We start from the raw sequence: 22691 nt of genomic DNA, 5'->3' as shown, positions 1-22691 counted from the left end.
CTACCCTCACCCAGCTTGAAAGCAATGAGCCTTCACCCATCCACTCACTACTCATGCACTGATAAATATTTCCACACGCCTGCGCCTGCCCCATGCTGACGAGAGATTTGGGTGGAGGAAGGACTCCACCCTAGGCTGCGCCCCTTTCCAGGAAGCTATAACAACCCACCACCAGCCTACAAAGCCTTCCCTGCCTCCTGTATTTAATGTAAACAAAAGAAAACAGAACACTGAAAAGCTCGGGGTAGTCTTGGGGTAGTCTTACAAACAGGAAAACGGAGGAGGAAAAATGCTAAACTGATAGACAGGTGCCTACCTACCTACCTGAGAGCTGGAGGGCACGTCCAAGGGCTTATAAAAGAGTCTGCCACCAGACAGCGTGGGAAAAGGAAGGAAATGGCATTCGAGTGGGACTGAGGCTAAGCCCCCCCCAGGTTGGACCCCAAGGCCTGCCAATATCATCCTTCCTGTCCTGCTCTACAGTATTGGTGGATCTGTTCTCTTAACCGAGGCCTGCTGAAGTCCTTCACTGGCCGTGATTGCTTAGGCTGTGCCCCCAAAGCTTCAACCTAAATCTAGCAGGTATAGAAAGGTAAGTGCTATATTTAGAACAGTACACATTTTCCACTGGGCTTTTTCCCCAGTAGCGAAGAAAATATAGTACAAGTCAAATATAGGTTGTGGACGTCATCACACTCTGCGAGGACTGCTTCTGCCTCTGTCACGGCACAGTCCCTAGCAAGGCCCCACCGGAGGATAGCAGTCCTGAGCCACACCTGCAGGCTGTCCTGGGCACGGGTGACTAGCACAGGGTTTGTGGAAGCTGAAGTAATTGCTCTCCATGAGGGTGCGTACCCCTCCCACCTCTGTTCAAAAGATCAGTACAGAATGACTAGCTGCAATCAATCTCCATTCCAAATTCTCTGGAGATAAACTCTAATCAGCTGGGCCCCCCTGCTGCATTGAGCAGTAGCTGAGAGGCAGTGTGTTTTGCCTTATAAACCTTGATTTTCCTTTAAGGCTTCTGATCTGGACTTGCTATCTATGAGACTACCTGGTCCATCCACCCCTTTAAAAAAATTTAATTTTTTATTTTAGACTTATACAACCATTTAACAAGTTCTATGTGTTGTTTAATGTTTACTGTATTTTCAGCATAGTGACTAGTCTATACTAAGTTCTTAATCAGTATTAGTTGAATGAATAAAGAAGGACCCACTATATATTTTTCTAAAGTATTTTTTCATTCTTTGGTGCTGAGTCCCTGTCCTCATAAAGCTTACATTCTGGTGGTGTTGGGAGAAAAGACGAAAGCAAAATAAGTACATATCTAGGGTGTCGGCTGCTGACAAGTACCATAAAAAAATGTAAGGAAGGAAGGGGTTGTTTTAGACAAGGTGGTTATGGACAGTAGGACTGTGGCATGTTGGAGGAACAAGAAAGTGAGCATGAGAGTTAAGAAATAAGGACAGAGAGGTGGGTGAGTGATGACTGGCCAGATCATACAGGGCCCTGGCCATTTTAGTAAAAGGACTTTGGCTTCCACTCTATCAGTCACAATAAAATCCAGGGCAATGCCTATGCACGAGGAATAATAGTGGTGAATGTAAAGGAGGAGTAAGAGGCTTTTGACAAATGTTTAAGAATGTTGTTTCTTTCATTATTATTATTTATTTTTTTTAAGAGAGACAGGGTCTCACTCTGTTGCCCAAGCTGGAGTATAGTGGTGCCATCATAGCTCACTGAAGCCTTGCGCTCCAGGGCTCAAATGTTTAAGAACTTTGATACAATTATTTTACTATACTAGGAACTGTTATGGATATTTATTGAATTTGATAGAAACAAGTATTAATACCACATGTATAATTTCCTTTGTCAATAATGATATATATTTCTTTTCAATTTCAGAATTATGTAATGATAGGATAATGGCAAAACACTACAATATAAAAAGCAAGTACAGTGCTATGATAAGGACAAACATTTAGACCAATGGAATAGAATGGAGAGCCAGAATATAAACTCTTACATATATGGTCAATTGATTTTCAACAAAGATGTCAAGAACATTCAGTAGAGAAAGGACAGTCTTTTCAACAAATGCTGCTGGGAAAACTGTACATCCACTGGCAAAAGAATGAAGTTGGAGTCTTACATTAAATCATATGTAAAAATTAATTCAAAATGAATCAAAGATGTAAATGTAAAAGCTAAAATTATAAGCCTCATAGAAGAAAACTTCTTGGGTGTGACACCAAAAGCACAGGCAACAGAAAAAAATAAGATAAATTGGACTTCATCAAAATTTAAAGCTGTTGTGTATCAAAGGGCACTATCAAAAGAGTGAAAATACAGCCCGCAGGATGGGAGAAATATTTGAAAATCCTATATCTGATAAAGGATTAATATCCAGACTATATAAAGAACACCTACAACTCAACAACAACAAAAACTCCACACAACCCAATTCAAAAATGGCCAAAGGACCTGAATAGACATTTCTTCAAAGATATACAAATGGATAATAAGCACATGAAAAGAAGCTCAACGCCATTTGTCATTAGGAAAATGCAAATCAAAACCACAATGAAGTAGTTGGATGGATGAATGTGTACATTAGAATTGTAGAAAAGATGGTCCTTCAGATGTCATTGCACAGTGCTTTGAAAGCTTTAAAGGAAAAAGGAGGAGGAATAAATGAAGTTGGGAGATTGTTTTCTGTGTAAAATCTTACTATGCTCTCTGAATCAATAGTAGTCAGAGGTGGACACTAAGAAGACAGTACTGGAATTAGAGGTGTCCTGAAATGCCATCTGCTTCACATCTGAATGCAAAGTCTTGCAGGATGCTTTAAAAGATGGACTACCAAAGGGTAGGAACTTCAACTAACTCACCTAAACCATACAAAGTTATCTAATTATTGATAAAACATTAGACAACCTCTCCTTCCTATAAAAAAGTTGAAAATTGGAAAATGAGTCAATAGCAATTGGACTGCGTGGGATTGAGGATTGCAATTAAAGGAGATATGCAGGTAGGCTTCTTCTCATTCAGTGGCACCTTGAATGAAGTTTTCAGTGGAAAAACTTACCTCACAGTCAGGAACTACTCCTTCCTCAGCCTTGGCTCACATTGTTGTTTTAATTGAAGGGACAATACATAAAAGGAGGAAGAGGCATTTTTATTCCCTATAACCTCTAATCATGTCTTCATTTGTGGTAGAAATGGCAGGTGCTGAAATACATTTTCATCATTACAAGTTCATCAGAAGTTCAAGTTTCCATATACAGCACAGCTGCAAGAATGAATGTGAACTTTCCTTTCCACAACATTGAGGAAGGCAAAAGGTTTGAGGTGAGAAGAGATACAGGAGAGAGGGAAGTAGGATATTACAGGGATATTATGATGCAATGAGGGCCGAAGGGAGGACGCTGGTAACATTATGAGGTCAGGGTTTTTACTGCAATGTTTGCCTCCATGAAATGCATCAGACCTAAGACAGCTTTCCTCCCTGCTAGTATCCTGGTGGCAACTCTTCTTCCTACCCACAATATGGGATTTTAAGATCAAAGGAATGAGACCTAGAGCAAAAACTGAGACAGCCGGGAAGCATTGTAACAACTGAAAGGTTTTCCAAATTGGCAAGTTTGCAGCATTATCTCTGTACAGAAGTAAAAGATTACCTATTTCCCCATGGATAACACGGAGGAAATGCGTCTCAATGTTGCACTTCAGGTTAACAATTTCCAAATGGCTTTGAAAGGGTTTGAAAAATTGATTGAACAAACAGCAGCCCAGAGAAGAGATGAAAGAGCAGGCTTATTTATCCCCAAAGAAGGTAAGATCAGTGATTTCAGGGCAGTTCAGTTGGGTGTGTTGATTAAAACTGGGAAATGTTTTAAGCCAGCAGAAAAAAGTAACAGAGCTTAGTAGCAAAGACACTGAATTGGGGGGCCCTTAAATAGCTAAGTGGACTCAAGGAAGCTTTTTTCCCACTCCTCTGAACCTAAGTTGTCTCAATTGTTAAATTAGGGGATTGGACTAAATGACATCTAAGGGTTCTCTTGTAGGCTCTGTCATTTAATGGCTCACTGGTTGACCTGGAACTCTCAGTGGTACGTAGTGACCATTAGTAAGCCATGTGTGCCACGCTGCCATCTCTGTACCTGAGGGTATCACGAGACCATAGGACTTTCATAAGCAGTGCAGTTGCCTGTTTCACCATAATTCCCCACTGTCTTGGGCATTCCCCATCTCTCTAGGCAGGAATGATTTTGAGGATGTCAAGGGCAGGGGAATGTACTACACAGTGGTCTGCCAGGAATGTTAGCAACAGAGACTCCAGTGCAAAACATAAGAGTAAACCACCATGGCCAGAGTTCAAGGGAAGTGAAGTGTGCAGCTTCAAGGCATTGACAGCAGCAATGAAGAGTAGGCAAAATGGCAGAGCAAAAGGCTGACAGAACGAACCCAGCTGCTGCAAAAAATGGAGCAGGGCCCATATAACTGTTAAAGGGACGGCACGGCCAGCCTCTCCATGTGCCGGGCTGCATGGTCAGATGTAAGTGAAAATCCTGACTTTGGGTGTTCAAACCCAAACCAGCATTATTTGAATGGTATTCAATAATGTATAAGTCATTTTAATAAATATAATTATGTTCATTTTATTTGGGAAAAGGGGAGGTGCCGATAAATCGTTTACCTGAGTCACTGGACTTCTAAGTGTTAAAGCTAAGACTCGAACCTTTTAGATATGCTCTTCAGATGATTGTGAACTTGGCTGGGCTTTCTAAACTACTCGACAAAACCTTCATTTTCCCCTAATCAGTTGATTTTATCTCTCTCTGTAATTGGTTTTCCAAACCCTTGCCACTGTTTCTGAATTCTCTACGGGATCTCTGCTCCTCTTGGGTAAGCTTTCTGCATCATAAGAAAAAGCAAGGTCGGAAGACAAGAATTTTCTGAAGCTCCCTTTTCTCCGCTTCCAAATCACCTAACGCAGCATGGCTCCTTCTTGCTGTCCCCCCACCCCTTCGAGGCTATTACTTTGCTGCAGCTTCAGAATCTCCTTTTCCACTGTTTTTTTTTTTTTTCTCTCAATCTAAAAATACGCTCAAACCCCATGACCCTGGCTTTCTCTTTCCTTTAAGCTACCACTGTGTGGCTCTCCTTTGCTTCGCCACTAAATTTCTCCACAGCATGACTGCTTAATTTTCAGTCTACTCGTTTGGCTTCGCTTGTCACTTTGCTGAAAACGCTCTGACCAAGGTATTTGATAACCTGATATGGTTGCCAAATTCAATAAATTGTTTTCATTTTCCAACCCGCTTGGCCCATTTCACTGCATTAGCACTGCTAGCCGCCTCTGTTTCAAGAAACTTCCTTCTCCTCTGCTTCATAGTTTTCTTATTTTTCCCCTTTCTCATTCTTTCTTTGCCCCCTTTTCTCCTTGCCTGCTGTGTTCTCTCATAGCATAACTGCCATCTACCTAGTCTCCTAAGCTGGATGTCTTGCTACAGGTTGGGCATCCCTATTCTGAAAATTTGAAATGCAAAACGCTCCAAAATCCAAAACTTTTCGAGCATCACATGAGATAGTGACACCTTTGCTTTCTGATGGTCTCATGCACACAAACTTTGTTTCATGCACAAAATTATTAGAAATATTGCATAAAATTACATTTAAGTATATATAAGGCATATATAAAACATAAATAAATAAATTTCTTGTGTAGACTTGGGTCCCATCCCCAACATATCTCCTTATGTACAGTATATGCAAATATTCCAAAATCCAAAAAAATTGGATATACGAAACACTTCTTGTCCCAAGAATTTCGGATAAGGGATACTGATCCTGTGTAAGCTTTGACTATGTGACGCTCTCTCTCAGGTTAATACAACAGCCTCTTACTATAGTAGCCTTCTTGCCAAGAGTTATTTCTTTCTCTATACTTCTGCCAAGAGTTTTTCCTTTTAAAAAAATTTTTGATCTGCCATATTGCTGATTTATTAGCACACCTCTGAAATCCATATATGTTAACTTGGCATGTACGGCCATTCACAGTTTGCCTCAACCTACCTCCCCGGCCTCAGCTCCTGGAATTTCCCTTCATGCACCTTCTGCCCTGCCATGAACTTTTCAGCATTTCCAACCATGTCATCCTCTTACTGACTCTGATTTTACACACGTCAATCCCCCAGTGTAGCGTGCCTTTCCTCCTTTTTGTGTGCCTGTAAACTTCTGCTCATGTTTCAAGAACCAAATCAAATACTACCTCTTCCAAACTTTCCCCAAACAAAGCCAATCTCAGTAGTGTTAATGCTACTGGGGTTTTTTGTTTGTTTTGTTTTGTTTTGTTTTGTTTGAGAGTCTCACTCTGTCACCTGGGCTAGAGTGCAGAGGCATCATCATAGCTCACTGAAACCTCGAACTCCTCAGCTCAAGCAATCCTCCTGAGTAGCTGGTACTACAGGTGCATGCCACCACGCCTGGCTAATTTTTCTATTTTTCGTAAAGATGGAGTCTCACTCTTGCTCAGGCTGGTCTCAAACTCCTGACCTCAAGTAATCCTCCTGCCTCGGGCTCCCGAAGTGCTAGGATTACAGGCAGGAGCCACTGCGCCCAGCCAGTTAATGCTATTGTTAATGCACTTTATTGCCATCTCAGGGAATTTACTTGCTGCATTTAACCTGCTGGAATTGATATATATGTCCTGCCCCTTCCCTCTGCCACAGACCTGTGAGTCGTTTGAAGGCTTTGTAAAGCTAGGCCTGGCACAGGGGCTTGTGTCTAGGAGGTACTCCTTAAATGTGTGCTAAATGTGCAGATTAACCTTGTTCTCATTAAGCTTGCAGTCACAAAGCTACACTGAAAATTTCCTTCCCCAATAGTTTTTAAGATTTGATAAAAATCTAAGTACTACTAGACTAATTATGTTCTATGACAGATAGAGTGGTCTGAAGGATTGAGGAGAAGAGAGATATGATGTTAACTTTTACTAGGCTGCTAATACTGTCTGGCATAAATATGTTTCTTAATAAATATTGGAAAATACCTCTCATTAGAGGCAAGGAACTAAGAGCTAGAGAGAATATTTTTAACAGAACAAGGTCTACCTTAAAAATTATATCAAGTAGACTGCAGGAATTTGCCCAAGCAATACTGCTCTTAAATCTCATCAATGACCTGGTAGAATTAAAATCATCCCAGGAGAAAAAAGTCTCATTATCCTAATCTAGTGACATTTATGAACCACATTATCTTGTATTAGTTGGTATGAATTTAAAACTATTTCGATGTCTTATAGGAATTTCAAACTTAATATGACCAAAATGGAATGCTTTATTTTCCCTAAGAATCATAGTTCTTTTTCAGTTGCTCTTGTTTGGATAAATACAGTAGTCTCCCCTTCTCCAAGGGGGATAATGCCAAGACCCTCAGTGGATACCGGAAACCACGGATAGTACTGAACCCGATTGCCATCAATTGGAACACATTTCTGCTCATGTTACCCACAAATTTAATGGCTTTTCCATCTTAACTAATGACTTATCATACACTGTGGCCGTAACTTTTGCAATTTGAGATGCAACAGCAAAACTAGCATGAATTTCTTTTTGCTTTTTCACAATTTCACAGGTAGAAGATTTGTTCTTACCACAGATCTTAGCAACCTCAGCATTGGATTTTTTTTTTTCTTCCTTATTAAGTTGAGAACTTTCATCTTTTCATTCAAAAGAAGCACCTCACTGGTACTCTTTGGCATATCTAAATTGCCAACATCACTACTCTTGTGTTTTGGGTCTTAATAAAGTAAAATAAGAGTTTCTTGAACACAAGCGCTACAATGCTGCGACAGTTGATCTGACAACTGAAACAGCTACTAAGTGACTAACAGGCGGGCAGCGTGTGCAGTGTGGATATGGACGAAGGGAGCATTTACATCCCGGGCAGGATGGAGTGTGATCGTGTGTGATTTAATCACGCTGTTCAGAACAGGGTGCTATTTAAAACTTAAGATTTGTTTATTTCTGAAATTTTCCATTTAATGTTTTCTGACCAGAGTTGACCATGGGTACCCAAAACATTGGTAAGTGAAATCACAGATAAAGGGAAACTACTGTAGTATCAAGATTTTCTGGGTTTTGAAACCAGAATTCTAGAACGGGGTTTCTTAACCTTGGCATGATTGAATTTTAGGCTGAATAGTTCTTTGTTCTGTATATAAATTGGAGGGGATGAGATGTAGTGGGGGCTGTCCTGTGCATTATAGGATGTTCAGCAGCATCCCTGGCCTCTACCCATTAGATGCCAGTAGCACACCCAACCCTAGTTGGAACAATGACAGATGTGTCCAGTTGCCAGGCCTGGTGGCACACTGGGGGCAGCACCAGCACTTTGAGGGGCTGAGGTGGGATAATGGCTTGAGACTGGGAGTTCGAGACCCAGCCAGGGCAACATAGCAAGACCCTGTCTCTATTAAAAAAAAAAAAAAAAATTGCTTTTTGGGCACTTCTACCTTCCACTCAAAATGAAATCTAGTAGATACTCCAGTTGGTGAAATTTTTTACAATAGGTAAAAAAAGTAATTTGTTTTCTTATCTTTGTATTTCTGGGGAAAAAAAAACTCTTAAAATAGCTTAAACACAAGCTATGGAGAAGGTACAAAACACCAGAGTAAAATATTTTCTTCTGATTTAGTAATATTTTAGCCAAAGGCCTGGTTATGTTTCCAAAGACAAGATCTTTCAAATGCAAATAAATCTGTTTTTTGTACGTTGAAATAAGAATGTTGAAGGTTAGGAAACAAAAAAAGGCAGTTGCAATACAAAAGATAGTCCTTGAAGTTTGATGAAAATATACTTGTACTTTTTCCAATGCAGATGCAATCGATTATGACAAGTTTTATGCATCAGTACAGGAACTCTTTGGTCCAGAAGTGAAGAATCAAGATGTGAAATGCTTTTACAGGAAACTGTGCAACAACCCCCACGCATCCATGGACTGGTGTGAGGTAGTCTTTTTCATGTTTATGGTGGGAAGTCCAGGTATCATGTCTCAGTTCAGAATAAATAATTAAAACGAAGTATTACTCCCACAGGAGTTAAATCCACAATATGACTGTGGCATGTTTCAATGCCTACACCCATTAAGACGTAGCTACTGCCCACATTTGAAAGTGGGTAAACCAGTAACTGTTTAACTGCATTATTAATGAATAACTCTTAAATACTTTTAGATCAAGCTGACAATTGGAAGAACTACTGGTGCTATTAACAACCACCAAGATTTTAATGGCTTCATTGCATTCTAAGTGAGATATTTCTTTTCAATAGGGTCAATGTATACAAATCTTCACTGCATCTAAATGCTTCATATAACAGAAGGAAGGTGCAAGAATTGACCATCTCTTACATTCCCTGAGTTGTTTTCTGATCAGCACAGTGTTTATTCTTTTAAAAAATGACACATATGTATATAGAGTAATTAAATGATTTCAAAAATTATCTAGTTCTTTTTCAAAATTCACTAGATACAGTAGACAAAAGAGAAAGTAAGGATTTAAAGGATTTGAGTATCACACTTTATAAACTGATAGATATATATAAAAGTCAAACTTTGAACCCAAGACATAGGAAAAATACACCTCTCTCAAATACTTACAGAGCCATCACAAAATTGATCACGTGTTAGGTTAAAAAGAATATGTCAATAAATTTCAACATAATAAAATTAGAAACCTATGATAAAAGATAGCCAAAGTCCCCAAAACCAACCAAAGAAAAAATAAATTAATTTGGGAAAAAAATTGCAAACAAAAAAAGCTCCTACTAAGTTTTTAAGGAATACATAATTCCCATGCTGTATAATTTTTTTTACAATTTAGGAAAAGCTGAAAATCTTTCCAATTCATTTTATGAAGCTAAAATAACATTGAATTTAAAAAGGAAATCTCAGGGAACTATAAGCCAATATTACTTATGAATATAAATGCTAAATTCCTAAATAAAATTTTAACAAGTTGAATCCAGCAGTATATTAAAAAATCATTTCCAAGTAGAATTTACCCCAGAAAATTAAGGATGGTTCAATATTAGAAAAGCCAGAAATACATTTCATTTAATAAGTTAGGGGAGAAAAAGTAATATGATAATCTTAATCAGAGATCAGCAAGCTAAGGCCCATAGGCCCAATCTGGACAGCCACCTGATTTTGTAAATAGTTTACTGCAACACAGCAATGCACATTCATTTACATGTTGGCTGTGGTTGTTTCTGCACTATAATAGCAGAACTGAGTACTTCTGACAGAGACAGAAGGGCCTGCGAACCTGAAATATTTACTACCTAACACTTTTCAAAAAAAGTTTGCTGACTTCTAACCTTAAAATAAAGTAAAATTAAAAATCAAAAAGATATCTGATAAAAATTTAATAGCCATTCTGACTTCAAAAGGAAAAGAGATCTTAGCAGAGTAGGAATAATAGAAAATTACCTTACCGTGATAAAGGGCACTGACTGTAATAGTTTGCCGTTGCTACTGTAAGAAATTACCACAACTTACACAAATAACTTAAAGAAACATACATTATCTGAAGGTTTCCTTGGATCAGCCTGTCTGTAAACAGCTTAACTAGGTCATCTGGTCAGTGTTTCACAAGGCTAAAATCTAGGCTGTGTTCTCATCTGGAGGCCCCACTAGGGAAGAATTAGTTTCCAAGCTCATTCAGGTTGTTGGCAGAATTCACTTCTTTGCTGTTGTAGGACTGAGGGCCTCAGCTTCTTGTTGACTGGAGGCTGGAGTCTGACCTCTCATCCTAGAGGCTGTCTGCAGTTCCCTGCCATGTGGCCCTCTTTATAGGACTGGCTTCATCAAGGCCAGCAGGAGAACCTTCCCCTCCATGGTCTGCTAAGATGGAGGCTCATCCAATGTAACATAATCATGGGAGAAACAGCCCATTGCACTTCCCATACTCTCTTGGTGAGAAGCAAATCACAGGTTCTACCACACTCAAGGAATAGAGATTATGTAAAAGTGTGACTTATGTGTTTGGGAGGGAAGAGAGTGTCACTTTAGAATGTGTCCACCATAGAGACTTACCAGAAACATATTTAAGTAAGGTTTAGATTTAATGGTGAACTACTAGACACATTCCCATTAAAGTAACGAATGAGAAAAGAATGCCTCTTACCACCACTGCTACCCTTCAATATTTTATTGGAGGTTGTAAGCAATCTAGAGAGAGAAAAACAGAATTGATATGGAATTAATTATTAAAAAATACAAAATTGTCATCATTGGTATTCTAAGAACATACAAAAGAATCATATGGCAAACTATGAAAACAAAGAAGAGAGTTCAAAGAAGGTAAACATGCAAGATTCAGTAACTGCTACAAACATCAGCTATAACCACCTCTCTCTCCCACCAAAACTCACAGGGAAAAAAAAAGTAGATTCCATTCGTAAGAGCCCCAGCTGGGAGAAGATATCAAGGTATAATCTATTAATGAATGTATAAGACCATGAAACTTTAATGAAAGAGTAAAATAAGATCAGGAAAATAATTGAGAGACTCAATTTGTAAAGATAGTTTACAAGTCATGTACAAGTCTAATAGAAAAACTCACGACCAGCCTCTGGCACAGTGTATGTATACGAAGAGTCACTTGAGGTTTGAGAAAATGGGACAGGAAGGTTTTTCTCTTATTGTCCTGTCATTATTCTCACCAACTATTTGTGCCAATGCTCCAAAGAGGCATTTCTATTTTAAGCAATGTGACCTAACCTTTCTGGACTTCAGATCCATCATCTGTAAAATGGAAATTCAATGCTGGAAGACTAACTTCATTTCAGTATAGATTACTTGTTTTTTGTTTTATCAGCCAATATCAATCTTCTCAGGTAATAAGAACTACATTTATTCTTTTAGACTCAGACAGTCATACAAATCTGATTCCAAATATAAATCTCTCGGTTGTAGTGTTGCCACAAAAGGTTGCACTTTCTAAATTTTTAGATGCAAAGGCACTTGGAGAATTTGAGACTCATAGGATGATGAAATCTTAGAACTCAACTAAAACATCATGGAAGCCTGCCCCTTCAATTTATAATGAGAAAAATTAGATGTAAAGAGATCCAAAGAACTATGATTGCCTTAAGTTTATAAAGTTAATTAGTGGAAGAATCCGATGCAGACGCTATCTACTTTTCCTACCATGCCATGTTGATCTGTGCTTCCATTGGAAAACTCATAAACACATTGTTTTTTAGGAGCACACTACAAATTAATTCAAAGAAGAGGCATACCACACCATATGGATGCCTATAATTATATTCCCCCTCACAAGTGAATTTAAAGTGAATTATTATAAATCTAAAATTATATCTGCTAACTTCTAAAATGTGAAAAGAACGTTCCAGGGTGGGTTAAAAAATAAGTTGCATACAGGTTTTTATTTTCTGCTATCTGCTTTTTTATTTTCTCTATATGTTCTACAATGAACATATGTTCCTTATGTAATCAGGGGGAAAATGTAGTTAAAAATGAATCACTTAAAGCATGGAGAAAGCCTTTTAAATAGCATAGTTAAAATAATATGAATACTCTAATAGTCACAAAATACTCAAATCTTGTCAAAAATACAATTACTGGACTGAAATTTAAAATGTTGAAAGAGAAATTTGAGATCCTTGTGGCTACAGCCTGTCACGGGAAAAATGGGTATTTTCTGCTCTTTAATACCATTACTTGTTTGAAACATTTCTTTTCCAAATGTAAAACTTTTGCTGTTTCTTCTGAAGGAGTTTATCTGGTATACCTTAAGTTTTTCCTCAATAAATTTTACTTAAAGTCCTCTAAATGGCCTATAAAAAATTTTAGTAATTTGACGTTTTCAGTATCCTTTGGAAGTTATTTTTTGTAAGCTTTATAATATTGTGTTCTTCCAAGTGAAAGTAGCAAAATTTATCATATGCATAAGAGCAGATGTCCATACAATGCTGTCTATCTACACGTAGATGCGACTATAAAATGTATGTATGATAAACTACATGGCTGATGTGTTGTCTGGCCCAGTAGCAAAGGCGCTTACTGAATGGTTTTAAGCTAGCAAGGAGGACACGTGAATTCTGTTTCCTGTATCGTCTCTGGAAAAATTAGGAATTAAAACTACTGAAATGTTGACATTGATTGAGCTCCTACCTGGCACTTGGTGCAATATAAGTACTTTCCAGTCTTCCTAATTACTAAGGGATCTAATTACACACTTCCTCATTTACTCCTTACAACAGGCCATAAGGTGGTGTTATTACTGATCATCCTTACTTTATGATACAAATGGGGAAAACTCAAACACAGAGAAAGTAAGGAACTTGCTTGAGATCATGTGACTAGCAGACAGGAGAACCAGGATTTGGACCCACGTCCAAGTCCTAAAGCACTTACTGCTATCTCTCATAGGACATTGCTCCTGGGTTTCTTCGCATATCATGTATGTTCTTAGACACTTAGACACGTTATCATTATGCCCACAAAAATTACACAGAGATTAAAAATCAAGTTAAATGACTATCTGTAAACTGTTCTTTGAGTATGGATATCATAGACATATAAGACATAATTTCAAATTAGATCACAGCACATAGGGTGTTGAGTTCTCCCACCCCTGAGAAACATTGGAATTCATTAATATAGAAACAATCATCATTACCATTGTCATTTCACATTATTATTTCACACTATTATCTTAGGTTAAATTGGCTGCTAACATTGATCATCCATTTTTCATTTATTTTGCACAAGTAGTTTAAATTGTACTGAGTCATGTTTATAAAATGAGGGTGTGATAGGCAGAATTCTAAAGGTGTTCCCCCCACGATTCCCATCCCCTGGTTATTCAGTCAAACAGTAATCTAGGGACTGCTGTGAAGGGGCTTTGCAGGTGGAATTAAGGTACTCATCAGTTGACCTTAGTATGGGGAAATGATGCTGGATTATCTGGGAAGGTCCAAAGTAATCACACCAGTCTTTAAAAACAGAAGAGGCAGGTAGAAGAGAGCCTGAGGAGAACCTGAAGCTCCATTGTTGTTGCGGAGATGTTGGGACCCACATACTATTAATAAAACTGAATAAGGTCGAAGATACTGGGGAAAGAAAAAGGAGACAAACTGAAGAAATGAAAGGGACTAGGATGCCAGGGACAGATGGAAGGATAAGCATTGGAAAGGAGAAATGTATCTTCCTTTAAAAGGGAGTGAAAAAAGAAAAGATGAATCCAAAACCAGGTTGGTATGTAGGGAGGGTGGCAAGAAGCTGAGGATGCTCTTGTTTGGTGGCTTCTACTATCATCTGAAGGAGGAGGTGAGGTCAGCTGCTAACACTGACCAGGCAGTGGTGTCAAATGTTGGATGAGCTTGGACACTTGGCATTGTTTCCGTGGACAATGGAAGAGATGACCTAAGGAGGCACGGCTGATGGCTGGGTGGCACTGAAGCCCCAGGAGGTTGGAGCTCAAGAATGGTTAGTGGCCCCATCCACGGGGCTGGGAGATTGTTTCTGTGCTGATCAGCCACAGTAGCCTGGGTGCAAGGAATGCAGCAGTTGGATTCACCCAGCGGTGGAGTTTCTTGCTTGGCCGATGCAGTGGTGTGACGGGATAGAGGACTGTGGAAATGCATGACTGAGGTGACAGACCACTGATTCTAAACTGGGTAAGGAAGGAAGCAGGAGCTGTAGGGAAGTTGATGGGTTAGAGGGACAGGAGACTGAATTTCGTTTTTAGTTCTGATAGGCTGTGGAAGTCATAACAACTTTCCTCGCAAAAAGTTTCTTACACCATCAATTATCACAGGGCTCCCTTGAGTAGCCTTTCTTATCAGAAAAACCAGTTCCATCCTCAAGTGGCCTGACGGTTTTAAAGTGCTATCCTAAAGAGAGTCTAATTTTCTCATTTAGTGGCTGTGGTCTGGATATAATTTATAAAATATTTCCCTCCCTCCCACGAGGCCTTCTCAATCTAAGCTTTCTAATGATAACAATAGCTAATGTTTTTTAAAATTACTATGTGCCAGGCACAGTGCAAAATGCTTTACATGCATCGTGTCGTTTAAACCTCATTAAAACAAAACAAACAAAACAAAACTCAGAAGTTTGTCCTTTTATTCTACTGTTGAGGTGGTTGAGTATGTAAAGGAAGAAGTGGTGACATTTGTGAAGCGACTGATGAAAGGACATGTGAAAATATAATGCTAAGCCACCACCTAGCATCAAAATAACTAAATGCTAAAAAGACAAATTGACAAAGGAAGTCAAATTTTCTCATTTTGTGGCCGTGGTCTGGATATAATTTATAATTTATTTTCCTCCCTCCCATGAGACTGATTTATTTATTTATTTTTACTTGGGTTCGTCAACAGTTCCTTTAAACTCAAAGTATGGTCTCTCATGGGAAGCTTGTTAGAAATGCAGATTCTCAGACCCCCGCCCAGACCTAAAGTGTAGCAGCAGGATCTGAGCTTTAACGGGATTCCTGGGCGGTTCGTATGCACACTGATGTTTCAAAAGCTGAACTCTGCAGTTCATTTTGTTCATTCAACTTCATGAGAAATACCAATATATTAACAACTATGCAAGGATTTAATTCTAAGAATTTTATTAATTAAAAAGAAATTTGTAAATGGTTCATTCTTTTTTTAATTCTCTCATTAATTTATAAGAGTTTTATGTCTGTTTATTAACAAGACAATTGAAGAACAGCTAGCTTATTTGCCGAATTTCTCAGAGTTACCTAATTTGACAATATCTTCACAAATAAAGAGTTCTTTTCTTCTTTGGGATAGTCTCTCATGGTAATTTATTCTCATGCAATGCCTAGAGAGTAGGATTTGGAACAGTTAAATAAAGAAACTGTATAGTCTCTTAAATTCGGAAACTCTCCCTAATAGGGATGAATAATCTCGCCCTGAAAGATTCATGGAAGATGGATAAGATAGTCATTTGTGAGTGGCCAAATTCAGTGTCAAGGTTCTTAGCTGGGGCCCAGTATGATGAAGACTGATTTGATTTCCAAATCAATGCCAGCTCCTAAGAGATCAGTCTAAGCAAGGACACCAGACTGGCATATCACGTTTTCTATTGGAAAGAAAAATCAGTGCTCAAAAATCATGCACCGTCAGTATACAGTTTGTTGAATACATTAAACTGCCTGATATTTATAAAGCAAGATGTTGGCTGTTAATCCAAATTAAACTTCAAATTCAGCCGACACAAAAGCTGTTACTTTACAGCCAATTCTGAAATATTGTTTACCTTTATATGTGTTGCTTGGGACTTTAGATCTTTGGATACTTCGCCTCTGAAGAAGATTACCTTGCTTCCCAGATGGATGAAGAAAATTTGATTTTCCTTGTGTCTAGAAAACAGCGAGTTGTAATTTCAGGTGACATTTTTAATTTCCCTTCCAAATTAGTACAGGTTTTAATATTTTTCTCAAGAATAAATATTGGGAATATAATTTTCCATAGAATCACTTTTTATTTTATTTACTTGATCAATATTTTATTTTTAATTTTTATTTTTTTATTTCAGAATATTACAGGGGTACAAACACTTTGGTTACATATATTGACTTTGCACCACCTGAATCAGAGCTACAAGTGTGCCCATCCCACAGAAAGTGTGCACTGTACCCATTAGGTGTGAATATACCCATCCCCTCCTCCCCCTTCCTACTTGCCTGACACCTGATGAATGTTACTTCCCATATGTGCACATAAGTGTTGATCAATTAGTTCCAATTTGATGGTGAGTCCATGTGGTGCTTGTTTTTCCATTCTTGTGATACTTCACTTTGCAGAATGGGCTCCAGCTCCACCCAGGATAATACAGGAGGTGCTAGTTCACCATTTTTTTTTATGGCTGAGTAGTACTCCATGGTATACATATACCACATTTTATTAATCCACTCATGTATTGATGGGCACTTGGGTTGTTTCCACATCTTTGCAATTGTGAATTGTGCTGCTATAAACATTCTAGTGCAGATATTCTTTATTATAGAATCTTTTTTTCCTTTGGGTAAATACCCAGTAGTGGGATTGCTGGAAGTCCTTGCCAGAGCCATCAGACAGAGAAGGAAATCAAGGGTATCCAAATGGGGGCAGAAGAGGTCAAACTATCACTCCTAGCTCAATATTTTATAACTGGAAGCGGGGGAAGTGCCAGTTTCATATGCAGTATCAGAAGAAACTCTACTACAATTGAAATTGAAATATTATCATTGCTCTGAAGGACACTAAATAGGGAATGTGAACAGAAAAAAATCACATTTTCCTGAAAAGGCTCAGACCTCCAGTTAAACCTTTCTACAATGGTATCTCAATAATGCATGTTCCAGTACCAACTGGAATCATGCTTCTTTTAAAATATTCTTAAAATTGAGTTTTCAAGTTTTCCCTACATAGGACTCCTCCCCATACTTATCCACCCTTGACTGTCTTCATGAAGTCTAACCCTCCATCTCTAAAACTGTGAGTTTGGGCCATTCGTGGAGGAGTGTTGCCTCAGTTTAGGAAGTCTTCAGTTTATGTGTGTTATTTTTCACATTTGAGCCTGGGACCCGGGAACTCCCATCCCTCCCCACTGGTGGCACTTTAGGATTTTCTTCCCTTTCTTCCCTCCTCGGTGTGAGAAGTTCAGGAAGAAAAAAGGCAAACCCTCAAACCTACTCTTGTCCTCCTGCATTTCATTCCATATTCTGACATGAAATGTGTAGCGTAGGTCGAATCTAGTGTCCTTGAAGAAAGCACCTGGACTTCAGTGCTTTGTGAACCAAGCTCACCATCATCCTTGACTCTTCCTTGGCCCAAACATAGGCCTCAGCAGAGCCTAGCCTCTGGCCTTGGGAACAGATGAATAAATGTTCTTATTCATCAAAGAACAGGCACAAAAGGGCTGTTCCTGCTGCCGCCATGCTGAGCTGAGGAAGGGCCAGTGAGCAGGAGAGAAGTGAACTTTGAAAGCATCTTTCTAGCTGGCCGTTGGCTTCTATAGTTCATTTATCACTCAACAAATAGATGGAGGCCCGATACCTTTCTAAGTGCTGCAGACACAGCCGTGAACAAACAGGCACAGATCCCTGACATCATGGAGTTTACATTCCAATGGGGAGAGACAGACAACATAAAAAAATTGAACAAGTAAAACAGACAGTATGTCAGATAGTAATACGAGCTACAGAAAAACTAAAATAAAATAAGCAGATTGTGGAGAAAAATAAAGCAGGAACGTGGGAAGGAGCAGTTGGTTTGGAGATGGGAACCTAGTGTTAAATAGGATGGTCTCCGGGAAAGTCCCTCTGAGAACTGAAAATGACCTGAAGGAAGCGAGAGAGAGCAAACCTGCCTTTCCAGCAGGGGGAGGGAGAGCTAGAAGATGAGCTTGAGAGGTAATAGCAGGAGCGGCCACACGGGTATAGGGCCTTGTGGGCCATGCTGAAGGTTTCTGAGTGAGACAGAAAGCTACGAGAGGCCTCCTAGAAACATGATCTGAGCTATACTTTAAATTTGCATTCCGGCTTCTACATTCGAAACAGTCTATAGTGGAAAGAGCGGAAACAGAGAGAATGATGGTGACTTGAAATAGGACAGTATTTCTCAATTATTTTTTTCATTAGCAACCCCTAATAAGACTTTTTAGACATTTTTTTTCCTATTCACCTCCCCCCATCTTACCCTGCTCCATGACATTTTAAGACCTCAGATATTAATTATTAAGTGTATCTGATTATGTATTATGTGTATTCCTGTGCTTTATACGCAAAAAGAATAAGACTTATTCATGTCCCACCCAAGAACTAATTCGCAACCCCTTGGGAACAATGTCTTCCCTGTTGAGATGTATGGATGACAGTGGTCACACGGGAGTATGAGATCTGTTCACTTGCCTTTCCTCTCTAGGAGTTTACAATTATAAAAATTAATGCCCTGGGCAGACACCCAGTACATATGGCTTTATCATTCAGTATATGGGCATAGAAACATGAAAGTGTCTAGTGTTTTGTTTTGCTTTTTTTCAAAATGCACAAAGTTAAAAAAAAAAGCCTTAATAACAACATTAAACTAGTTTCATTCTTTTTACTGGAAATCCTGAGATAGTATTAGATGTTTATTATGTGTAAACGACGATGGTAACAGTTCAAAGACAGGATTTCTAAGAGATGTGAAAAAATCTCAAAATAGAGAAGATTCCAAAAAATGTTTAGGAAACTCATTCTCTGTGAAATGTGCACATGTACTTGTACGTGTGCTAGGATGGGTGGGTGTATATGTTACATTTTCTCTGGGAATCCATGCACCACATTTAGTTAGAAAATATTCAAATTAATACCTCTAGGGATAATTAAAAGCAATGGTGGTTGGTTTTTATGGTTTTAGTCTACTTTAATTTTTAAGTAACTTGGGGCTTTCTAGCAAAAAGTTGGTTATTTTCTTTATTCTTTTTTTTTTTAAAAACAACCCCAGCAAATGAGTTTTAGGGTCTTTACTGCTGGAAGTTGAAATGAATATTATGCCGTTGACAGGTAGTAGAAGACGGGATGTAATTAAGTGCATTGTCAAGATTCCTCAATTGGATTTACTATTAACAGCTACTCAGAGAGGATCAATAACAGTCTTTAATAGCCAGGTAATATGAAAGCTTGGGTTTCTCCCTCCGTCCCCTCCCCTCTCCCTCCCTTCCTTCCTTCCTTTCTCTCTCTTGTTTTGTCTATGTATTATGTATATGTGTCACGTACAGCAGAAACCACAAACCATATTTCAGAGTTATTCCAAAAAATAAAGCCACATATTTAGCAATGAGGAGGTTGATGGGACTTGGGGCAATTTTTGAGATTGGTGACTGCATTTGGCATTGTTCCTCACGGTGTTATACCGAACCATGTGACACTGACACAATTAAAGGATGATCCTAGATAATTTCTCAGATAAAACCAGAAACACTCACAAGCCAAGTGATTTTATCATCACCCTATCAAGTAATAAAAGGTCCCATCAAAAACCTTGGACTTAGAGTAAAAATAAAAGGCTCAAATTCTAGCTCCTCTATTTAGCTATGGCATTAAATAGGGAGCTTAATGAGCCATTTATACCTTTTCACCTCTCTTTTTTCACATCTGTAAAATGAGGACAATAGAACCAGTCCTCTGTCCCTCAGAGGATTGTAGTGAATGAAGGTCAAATGAGACAATGAATGTAGGAACACTTTATGAACAATAAATGCCATATAAATGTAAGGCATTGCTATTATCAATGTCATTTCTTTCTAAATTTATAAGTTTTGGACTTCCATTTTCAAAATACAAGAGATTTCAACAAAATATATGATGATATACCCTACGTAATATTTCACCTTGAAAATAAAAGGTGAATGTTTGGTGTTAAATATAAAAATAATCTAATTATTAGTTCCATTTCCAACTGGAGACGAGCTTTACACAAGTAAAATGTATTTGAAATAATTACCATGTGATTAACATTTCCATAATACTGTTTAGCTCTTCAGTAATCTCCAGCTCAGGGAATCTTTCAGAAATTGAAGTTACCAGAAGCTAGATTCTGTCAGAGGAGACGGCTCTGGGCCCCCTAGGTGGTGCAGTGAGGACTTCAGAGTGTGGGTGTGGAGTCTGGATTTGGCCAAGCGCTCACACTTACAGCCGTGCATGTTCCATAATGTCTCCATGCCCTGGCTCCTCATCCAGAATCGTAGAAGGTAGTTGTGCTATTTAAATGAGTTAATGGGCCGGGCGCGGTGGCTCACGCCTGTAATCCTAGCACTCTGGGAGGCCGAGGCGGGTGGATTGCTCAAGGTCAGGAGTTCGAGACCAGCCTGAGCGAGACCCCGTCTCTACTAAAAATAGAAAGACATTATATGGACACCTAAAAATCTATTTAGAAAAAATTAGCCGGGCATAGTGGCGCATGCCTGTAGTCCCAGCTACTCGGGAGGCTGAGGCAGTAGGATCGCTTAAGCCCAGGAGTTTGAGGTTGCTGTGAGCTAAGCTGACGCCACGGCACTCACTCTAGCCTGGGCAACAAAGTGAGACTCTGTCTCAACAAAAAAAAAAATAAATAAAAATAAATAAATGAGTTAATGCTCACAAAGTGCTTACATCATGGGAAGCTCTCACACACGTGATGCAAAAACAAATATGAATTTGCCTCATTTAAATATAAAAACCTTCTCGATCTTTTTTTTCTCACTGTGCATTTTTTCCCTTCTCAGTGTTTTACTTTTATTTCCTCAAAAACAGAACAAAGATGGTATCTAAAAAATAATGTGGAGGAAAATATTGATGCGCAGGATACAGTAGTTTAGGATTATGTGAAATAGGTGAGGTTGCATTTTCATATTTGCAGAGATGCTTCACACACGTGCACATACACGTGCACAAACCCATGCATGCGCGCACACACAACAGCATATATACTCACAAACACGCACACATTCATATCTGTTTCTAATAAGATAATGCAATTGGAGAGAAAATATTGTTAAATATTAATTATTTTAAGATTTGATACATCAGGAATAAATAGCATTTTATTGTTGCATGCCTTACAAATAAGATGACACATTATGTGGGAAAAGTAGGTTGGAGGAAGTGTAGGTCACAGGAGTAATTTACTAAAAGGTAGCCATTAATAACACAAAATATAATAGATTAATCCATAACTTAGGCTCTATCTGAAGTAGAATAAATACAGTTAAGGATTTTCTTGGTGATATAAACTGTGGATGTTATTAATAAAAATTCCTGCAAAAGCTAGATATTAAAAATTCAGAATATGTCTAAGGACTATGAAACTTTTAAAGAAGGTAGGAGGAGTTTAAACAGGTGACTTCCGCTAAAGATGAATGTAGAAAAATAGAAGAGGAAACCACAGGTCTTGTGTTCTGTTGCTTAATAATTTTCTTACAGTGCTTTATTTTTCCCATCTAGAAATAAGTTTCTGGTGAGAAAAATCTTTTTGAACTTTTCAGATGAAAGACAATCTGCAGGTAGCCATGACTAATGGTGTTCTTTCTGATCTACTTTTTAGAATTTCACATAATCTGTTTCTTCTGGGCAGCTCTTTCCTAGATATTCTCCAAGGCCATCTGAGCATGCAAGAGAAACAAGGCCGTTGAAATGCTTCAACTACTTGCCTTCACCTTGGGAGCAATTATCATGCCTCAAGGGTATCAAAGGCTGCTCATATATATACTGGTTCTCTGCCTGGGATAAATCTATGAGTTTCAACTAGCACAGTACCTAGAGCATGATATTCATTCAATAGATAACTTATTGAATGAAAGAGGAGGCCCACTGGATAGAATGTTCTTTACATGTCTCAATGACTTGGAGAGAACTTTCTAATGAAACAATGCTATTTTTTCTACATCACTCTATATTCATATTGTTCTATTTAGTATTTGTTTAAGTGGTCTTGCCATCGCTGTTAGTATTGTTTTGCATTCCCAACTTTTGGTATCAAATGTTCCTCTGAATAACTAAAGAATGTGAGGTAGTTTTCACATAGAAGGAATAAAATAGTAAGTGTAAGACTCTTAAGAGCAGAGTCACCAGGCTTAACGATGGGCCCTAGAGAGCCAAGCCTTGCCCAGAGCAGTGTGCATTATTCCACAGACCT

At 38.6% G+C, this 22691-nt stretch overlaps 1 protein-coding gene across 1 annotated transcript in view; it reads left to right on the top strand.

Annotated features, from left to right (window-relative positions):
- The first annotated feature begins 3693 nt into the window (after positions 1-3693).
- WDR64 (WD repeat domain 64) overlaps positions 3694-22691 on the top strand; it is an 80934-nt gene continuing 61936 nt past the window's right edge. The window contains exons 1-4 of the mRNA XM_069484649.1: positions 3694-3838; positions 8886-9016; positions 16339-16441; positions 19583-19686. Of these exons, the coding sequence (XP_069340750.1) occupies positions 3694-3838; positions 8886-9016; positions 16339-16441; positions 19583-19686 (483 nt within the window). The remainder of the gene's footprint in view (positions 3839-8885; positions 9017-16338; positions 16442-19582; positions 19687-22691) is intronic.

This window comes from Eulemur rufifrons, chromosome 11, assembly GCF_041146395.1.
Source record: "Eulemur rufifrons isolate Redbay chromosome 11, OSU_ERuf_1, whole genome shotgun sequence".
Classification (NCBI taxonomy): domain Eukaryota; kingdom Metazoa; phylum Chordata; class Mammalia; order Primates; family Lemuridae; genus Eulemur; species Eulemur rufifrons.
Note: the sequence above shows the minus strand (reverse complement) of the source record. Positions and strands in the feature narration are given on the sequence as shown.